Source organism: Tenrec ecaudatus, chromosome 6, assembly GCF_050624435.1.
Source record: "Tenrec ecaudatus isolate mTenEca1 chromosome 6, mTenEca1.hap1, whole genome shotgun sequence".
Taxonomy (NCBI): Eukaryota; Metazoa; Chordata; class Mammalia; order Afrosoricida; family Tenrecidae; genus Tenrec; species Tenrec ecaudatus.
Window position 1 is genome coordinate 13,451,243 of NC_134535.1, and position 8,352 is coordinate 13,459,594.

The 8,352-nt window shown below is 55.6% G+C and overlaps 1 protein-coding gene across 1 annotated transcript; it reads left to right on the top strand.

Moving 5' to 3' along the window:
• The first annotated feature begins 375 nt into the window (after positions 1–375).
• Positions 376–7,805, top strand: CIMIP4 (ciliary microtubule inner protein 4). Its single transcript, XM_075552632.1, has 4 exons — positions 376–543; positions 3,607–3,751; positions 7,471–7,581; positions 7,708–7,805. Exons 1-4 carry the CDS (start codon positions 376–378, stop codon positions 7,803–7,805), a joined length of 522 nt encoding a protein of 173 aa, XP_075408747.1.
• The last annotated feature ends 547 nt before the right edge of the window (positions 7,806–8,352 follow it).

Genomic DNA, 8,352 nt, shown 5'->3' on the forward strand with positions numbered 1-8,352 from the left:
TACCGCTGTCCCCGGACTTCTCTTGTCTACTCTCCCACCCATCCCTGTGTCCCCTTCCTGCCTGCCACTGCCTGGGTCTGCCTGACCAGCTGTCTGTCTCTGTCTCCTCACTCAGGTACAACCAATTTGAACAGGGCCCACCAGAACAGCAAGGAGGCCCAGCAGGACAGAGATACCTGCAGAATTGCCCCCAGCCCCTCTGCCACCTCGCAGCGCCAGACTCCCCCAGGACAGCGAGACAGGCCTGGAAGCAGCCAGCTGAGGCTGGCTCCCAGGGAGAAGATGTACTGCCCGCCCCCAACGCCTGCCCGTAGGACCTCTCTGGGGACGGACAACAAGCCCGGGTCCCCACAGAAGGGGGGCTCCAGATGCACCATGAGGGACACCTGCCAGGAGGGGGTGCTGCCAGGCCAAGGGCTGGAAGGAGGAGCTGGCTTGGGCAGGAGGGGCTCGCCCTCAGGCCCAGAGAAGAGTGTCATCCCTGACAACATTCGTCACAAGTTCGGGAGCAACCTTGTGAATGAGCTAGTCACGGAGGAACAGGTCAGACCAGAGGGACAGGGGCTAAGGGGGCGGCAGGAGGGTTACCCAGGGAGACTTAAAGTGAGGGTCCCTCTATCTGCTTATATTAAACTTGATGTCGTTGGGTCAATGCCAATGTCAACTCTCAGTGACCCTGCAGGACAGAGTAGAACTGCCCCCTGCCCGGGGGGTTCCCAATGCTGTACATCTTGAGGAAGATTGCCACTTCCTTCATGCCGCAGAGCAGCTGGTGGGTTTGAACTGTCCACCTTGCCGTTTGCGGCTGAGCACTCAACTCCTCACTGTGCTCCCAGGCCGCCTCCTGCTTTGACTTCAAACTCAAAGCCAAACACACTGCCACGGAGTAGAGGCCAACTTGTGGCGACCTGTAGGAAAAGGTTGAACTGCCTCTGTGAGTGTCTGAGGCTGTATCTCTTCACGGGAGTAGAAACACCCCATCTCTCTCCCAAGGAGTGGCTGGTAGGTTAGAAACTGGTTGGCTTAAGAGGGAGGGCATATATCAGAGGGAGACAGTACCAGCATCGATCAGTGATGTCTGCCATGAGTGCAGGCCAGGTAATGCGTTGGGCTGCTTGTTCTCCACCAGGGCGCCTACCAGAGCCCCGTAATAGCATCACGAGAAGGCCAATATGTACTGAGCACCTGTTATGTGCAGGTGTCGTGCCCTGTTTAAGCTCTTCACACACAGCAGTCGATTTCCTCTTCCCAATCTCCCGGCAGCACAAGGAGGAAGCACGACTGTCCCCACGTTTTATAGATTACATGCCTGAGGCTGAGAGTGCCGCCTGCGTGGCACCCACATGCAAACGGGAAGCCTGGCTCTGTGGCCTTTGTAGCTACTACAGGTCCTGTGTTTGGACTGGATGCTGACGATTGGAGCGTCTCTGGGGCAGACAGCGTGCAGTAAGTTAAAAATAAGATGTAGGCTTGAATCCTGCCTCTGGCCCTGCATGTTGAGTAATTTTGAATACATGACTTCCCCCTTCATAGCCTTCAGTCCACACGTGTAAAACGAGGTCGCTAGACTCGACCCGCCTGGCAGATTCTTGGCAAATGTACCCCAGAGCTCCTTACCTGCGCTCAAGGCAGACATCGCTAATGGATGTCGGCATTCTCCCACTTGATGTAAACCATCCTAAGCCAACTGCTGCAATTGCACAATTCTGACTCAGAGAATATAGGACAGAGGACAACTGTTCCATAGGGGTTCCAAGCCTGTCAATCTTCAGAGTCAGGCTGCCTCCTCTTTCTCCCATGGAGCAGCTTGTGTGTTTGAACTGCTGACCTTTCAGCTAGCAGCCCAACGCCTCCCCGCGGCACCACAGGGCATCTTCCATTCTAGGCAGTCACTGCTAACCAATGGAGACTTGCCCTTGGACTCACTGGTCATGCAGGATGGACCGTGAAGGACTTCTCAGATAGCTTCAAGGCCACCATCTCAACTCTCATAACTGTTTCACCATTACATTAGAGGCCAGGCAGGACATGCTGTTGCCCGTTGATTGCAGAGGGGGACATGTAAGCCCCAAGAGGTGATAGGATCCGTTTGGGGTCACCCTCAGAGCAAGCGGAAGATCCAGGGTCCTTGCAGCTCTCGCTGCATCCCAAGCCCCCCTCCACTTTGTCACCTTGCAGGGGCAAGTCCAAGGGGGTGTAATGCCCTGCTCTCCTGAGGGCTCCCGTCCCGGCCTGGGGTTCAGGTGGAAAGTCATGACCGCTCACTCTCTCTCAGCCTTGGGCAGATGGCATTTCTCTCTCAGCCACCGAGCCTGTCTGGGGTTGGGATCAACAGAGCTGATTTCCCCCTCTCCCCATCAAACATCAGAGCTGATAGCGACTCAAAGACTCTTCAGTTCTGCGCTTTCTTCTGTTTTGCAAGTAGGGAAACTGAGACCTGGTGAAGAGCGGACTTGCCCGAAGTCAGCAGCTGGTATCTAGCAGAATTACACGACACCCCAACTTTCCCAGCCCATCGCCCGATGCTCTGGGCCTCAGTTTCCTCGTGAACAGCAGGACAGAGTGGGTCTCGGTGACATCTGAAGGTCCACCTGGAGCTGACCTGGAGTCATGCTTTGTTTCCAGAGGCCCTCTGCTTTGCTCATCATGTGACCCCCACCCTCCCCATCCCCGACATAGTGGTTACGCCTTAGACTGCTAACCGCAAGGTCCGCAGTTCAAAGCCACCAGCTGCTCTTCGGGAGAAAGACAGGGCTTTCTACTTCCATAGTGAGTGACATCTCAGAAATGCACAAGGAAGTTCTACCTTGTCCTCTGGGGTTGCTAGGAGTTGGCATCACCTCCTTGTCAGTGACCTTGAGTGACCAGGACAACAAGGAAGGCTGGTGATGCCATGGGTTAAGCACAGGGCCGCTCTCTGCAGGGTCAGGGGTTCAAACTCCCCCCCCCCCCCGTGGCTCTGCAGGAGTAAGACGAGGCTCTCTGCGCATGTGAACGTGTAGTCTCAGAAGCTCGAAGGAGCAGTTGTTCTGTGTCCTATGAAGTCTGCTGGTTGCTACGAGTCAGAACTGACCTGTTTGCTTTTAATTCAGTCTCTGAAACCCTACATCAGGTCCCTGGGTGTGGGGTTGGGAGGCGGGGGCGGGCTGCCCAGAGTAGCAGCTCTCTGCCTGGAGCTTTTCGGATCGCTAGCGTTCAAAGGGGAGCCTGCCCGGGTAGCACAGTCGTGTAATGCTTATGCACGGGGCTTCCATCCTCAAGGTTGGAAGTTGGAAACCATCAGTCACTCGGAGGGAAGAGATGGGGCTTTCTACTCCCACACAGACTTACAGCCTCAGAAACCCACAGGGGCAGTTCTACCCTGTCCTGTACACTCGCGATGAGTCAGCATCGACTCAATGGCAGGGAGTGAGTGTGTCTCTGTGGGGCTCCCAGACCACCCAGACCCCAGGGCTTTTCAGGGGGCTGCCCGCAGGCTGCTAGTTGGGCTCATGCTGGTGAGGACAGTGTCCGAGGGAAGAGGAGTTAGAGGCGAGATGTGGGGCTGGACCCTGCTTTCCAACCCTGGTCTTTTCTCCATCCCCTCCTCCCACCTCCTCCTGTCAGGCTCGAAGGGCCCTTGGCGAAGTCGTGGAAAGCCCAAAGAGGTCAAGCCCGTGGTCCAGCAGGATGCAGAGCCCTATGGAAATCTCCTCCATCTTCTCCGACTACTACGACCTGGGCTACAACATGCGTTCAAACTTGTTTCAAGGTCAGGCCAAGGGCAAGGGTGGAGGCTATGAAGACCCATGGTCCCAACGACATTGGCCAGGGAAGGCCTTTGGGGTGCCACCTCAATCCTGAACCTCATATGGGGTGACTCATGTGGTTGCCACCAAGGGTCGCCTCTGTGTCTGGCCCTGTGCCCGTTACTGGGAATGTCCAGCCCCCTCGATCGCACTGTGTACAAGGCCCAGTTGGTGGGGAGCCCCTCACTTCCTGGACACCCCTGGCTTCTACATCAGCCAGGAGGAGCCCTGGTCACTGCTGGCCTGGGCATGTTGGCCATGGTGACAACATCTGGTGTCCTGGTTCCAAGCTGAGTTCTGCCACATCCTAGCTGGGTGACCTTGAGCAAGGTCCTTTACCTTTCTGACCCTCGGGGCTGATGCGAACAGCGCTGCCCGGGTTGTGGGCTGGATTCCATGGAGCATGCTGTAGGGAAGGTGTGGTCCAAGCCGTTGGCTCACCCTCCTTTCTGAGAGTTCAACAGGACGGAGAGTGGCTGGTGTCTCCCGTGTCCCCAAGGGTCAGAGCAGTCTTACTGGTGGGGGTGAGCCATTAGACTGGAGACAAGTTACCGAGATCTCTAGGTCACATGATGTGACCTTCTGTTCTAAGGCAGGTTGTACTGCTGCTGTCCCTGGGGACAGGTCCCTTCCCCTGTGACCTAAGCGTTTTCAGGAGTGATCTGGCCAGGGGCGGTGGTGGTGGTGGTGGTGGTGTCTATGGTCAGCAGACAGGAGCTTTCTCTCTGGCCCCACAATCCAGTCCAACCTCATTGCAGTGGGCCGGCTCTCTCTGGCCCTCCCCCTTCCTCCCTCCACCTGGCACAGACGCCTGGCCCCTGCGGAACCGGACACCAGTCAAAGCGTTTCTGGGGTTCCCTTTGGGTTAGTCACCAGGGTGGTGGAGGCAGGAAGGGGGAGCTATAGCTCAGAGTCTCCTCCGGCTGGGGGCGCAAGGGCCCTGCTCCCCACATTCCTTCAACAAGGATCACAAAATAGCTCTCACCTACAGCTGCATGTATGTAGAACAGAAAACCAAGTGTGTCCCTGTCATTCAGCCTAAGGAACAGAACAGTGCCAAAGGTGAGCTGGAGCCAGGTTGCACCTGCTCTCCCGGCTCTTTGTAGCTCTCCTCCGCTCCCCTAGCTCCTCCCAGGTCCCTCCAAGTTCCCTCCCAGGTGCCCCCAGTTTCCCCAGGTTTCCTTAGTTCTCTGCAGCCCCCATGAGTCAATCATTCAGCTTTCTGAGGTGACAGGTAACACCAGGCTGCTCCTATCGAGTTGGTTCCAACTCACAGTGACCTGATGTACCGAAGAACGAAACTCTGCCCCTTCCCACACCATCCTCACAAAGACACCTATGTTTGAGCCTGTGGTGGCTGCCACTGGGCCACTCCATCTTTGTCTGTCTCCTCTGAAGTAGCTGCTAAGTTTGAAGGGCCGACCTTGAGAGCAGCCTCCGCAGTGCCTCCCCGCCAGCTCCTCCAGAGAGCCTTTCTGTGAAGTTTACAGCCTGCGGCTCACCCTGTGGGGCAGCTGGACTCTCTCCTCTGGGGTCACTCAGAGTTGGGACGGCCCTGGTGGCAGGCAGCATGTACAGCTCACCTGAGAGTGACCGCACCTGTGCTTTGTGAAGGATCGCAGCACCTAAGAAGCAACAGCAATCCTCTTAACACATCCTCAGCACCCGCACCCCCACCCCCGCCCGGGCCTGAACTGATCCTTATTCCCACGATGTGGCAGTTCTGGTTTCCAGCCACCTCCTTTCGGAGATGCCAGCCTCCAAGTTCTTTTCGACATCCGATCTCTGTCCTAGGTCCTGTTACATAAGCCTTGAAAGTCCTAAGCCCCACACACAATACACACCGCCTTCAAAACAAAACAAAATAACCCCTGGGTTCCAGTTTGCTCGCATCACCGCTAGGGAACAGGGCCTGGGATGGTTTCCGGTCTTAGGAAATGGCGCTCCCAGCCCAGCAGATGGGCCGAGTTTGGGGAGATGACTGGTGTGTGCTTAAAAAGAAATCTCTTGGGTCAGGTTCTGTGCCTGTCCAATAGAACAGGCTGGCGACTCGCTCTGGTACACATCTCTGAGTGCTTTATTAGCATCCTTTGCTCCATCTGTTCATTACTGAAAGACGTATTTAACCTCTGACCCCTGAAGGCAGATTTGTTGATTTCTCCTTGTATTTCTGTCAGTTTGGGCTTGATCTCGCTGGAGAGTCTTCCAAGGCCAGCATGTTTAGAATAATGATAGCAATCATTGCTAGCCCGTTATTTCTCATCGTACCTCAGTCCTAAAGTGTATGAGGATTTTTATCAATATAGCTAGACCAGATTGCTTTGGGTTCCTATTTGCTCGGTTCAGAGTCTCCAAGGAGCAAGATTACCGAAAAAGCAAGGTAAGCTCGTGCAGACTTGTGCTTCACCGCCATCGAGTCGATTCTGACTCACAGTGACTTCTGAGCCTGTCATTCTTTATGGGAGTAGAGAGCCCAGCATGTCTCCTTAGGAGCAGCTGGTGGTTTCAAACCGCTCACCTTGAGGTTAGCAGCCCAAAGTGTAACCGCTACACCACCAGGGCTCCTCCCTTTCTAGGGGAGCACTTCCCATTTACCCTGCATTTTAACCCCTCTTGTGATGTTCCACATCAGCCCCCACCCCCACTCCTACTGTGCTCCCCACTGTTCTTGGAGCCCTGGTCAGGCTGCTAATCAGATGTCCCAAAGCACCAGCTGCCCTCTGGGAGAACGAGGAGGCTTCCTGCTCTCAGAAAGAGCTACAGTCCCATCACTGCCCCACCCCCCACCCCAGGGGTAAGTTCTACCCTGTGCTCCAGCGTCACTGGGTGTCAGCAGGGACTTGGTGGCAGTGGGTTGAGTGTATCATTCTGGTGAATGACTTTACCTGTCTCTTCCCGTTGGCCACTTTCTCAGCCGCTTCCCGTGTTACCGATGCACTGAGTGGGCGTGTCTATGTTTGTGAGGGTCGTTTTTAAACTGACGTAGCAGCAGAATGAGTTGAGGAGTCGATGTGCACACGTCTCCCAGCTTCAGTAAGAGCAGGACACGGCTCAGCTGGCTTCCCCTGTGTCCCCCTCAGCCATCCGCCCTCACCCCAGGTTCCTTTGACACTACCTCCACGTGTCTCGACATCCATTGAGCTGAACTGTTTGTTGGTATACGACGCCTCCGTCCTAAAAGTCCCATCTACGCCCACGTTCTAGGCCCTTCCCCATGGCCCGCTCACTCTCTCGTACCTGCCAACGTGAAGTGCATTTATTTTATATTCTCTTTCTGATTGCTCAGATCTGGGCGTTTTCTGCTGAGTTAGGTGACTTACTTTTATGTGCGTGTTTTCATTTTGCATCTAGAGGTACGTTTTCTGAAAAGACGCGCCTTGTGTCATTGCCACCTGCCACCTTCCCCATGGGACGCCCTGCCATCTCACCCTCCCAGCCTGGCAGGAAGGTTGTCAGCCTTTGCCTAGATAAACTGAAGCTCAGGGAGGTTGCCGCCGGCCTCAGACCCATGCCCATCAATGACTGCGTGGAGCTTTGCAGCCAGGCCTAGCTTACTCTGAAATTGCCCCTGAGCCCCGCAACCCACCATCCGGAAGGGGAGTGACACCCAGATATGAACCGGGGTGCACTGGACTTCCGTTGAGGCAGGCCCTTGGGGGGTTTCTTTGTGGGGGTTCCACAGGGGCCCCCGGTCAGACGAAGAGCCTTATGAAGGACTCGTACACCCCGGAGGTGATCGAGAAGTCTGTGAGGGACCCGGAACACTGGCACGGCAGGAAGACGGATGATCTGGGCAAGTGGGAGCTGGGGTGGGGGGCATGGAGGCAGGAGCTCCAGTCTTGGAGATGGCCAGGAGGGGGGTTGGGTCACCAGTAGGGCGCTCTGGTGCTCTGTGCCAACGCCTGCCCTTTCTCCGTAGGACGGTGGTACCGGAAAAATGCGATGAACATGAACTTGCAGAAAGCACTGGAGGAGAAAATTGGAGAAAGTCGCAAATCCAGGGCCTCGAAGTACTAAGCACCATGTCAAGGGGGCTGTCCTCCACTCAGAGAAAGTGTTACCAATAAAGAAAGGCGCACACTTGCCAACCGTCTGGCTGTAGTGGGGGGAACCATATGCAGTGGTGGGAGGACCAATGGGGTGCTCCTTCAGCTCCTCCATCCCCCACTCTGACCTGCTCTCCCAGTCTCAGGAATGGCGCGAGAATGGAATGGGATCCTGTCTCAAGTCAATGTGCCTAGCTGCTTCCTCATGCTCCCAGAGGGCCCCCATGACTACCACATACGGTCCTTCTAGCCACCGAGTCTTTGAGACTCCTACACAATGATGGGACAGGACTATGCAAATAAGGTGCTTGTGGCCCTCCAAGAGGATTGGACCACTTGCTGCTAATGCAAATGAGGTACATGAAAACCTTTTGGGAGGAGGGGCCGGAGTACATCAGGTGGGTGGGACCCTGTGAATGCTCAGTTTGACCATTCTGCTAGGCTTAAAGGAAGACCCAGGGAGAGAGGGGTGGGGGGAGAGCTGTTACACTGAGACAAACAGACAACCCAAGGAAGCC

Coding starts and splice junctions, on each gene's coding strand:
- CIMIP4 (XM_075552632.1), top strand. CDS start 376: ATGAGGGACACCTGCCAGGAGGGGGTGCTGCCAGGCCAAGGGCTGGAA. Junction 544..3,606: donor AGCTAGTCACGGAGGAACAG/GTCAGACCAGAG, acceptor TCCTCCTGTCAG/GCTCGAAGGGCCCTTGGCGA. Junction 7,582..7,707: donor CAGGAAGACGGATGATCTGG/GCAAGTGGGAGC, acceptor CTTTCTCCGTAG/GACGGTGGTACCGGAAAAAT.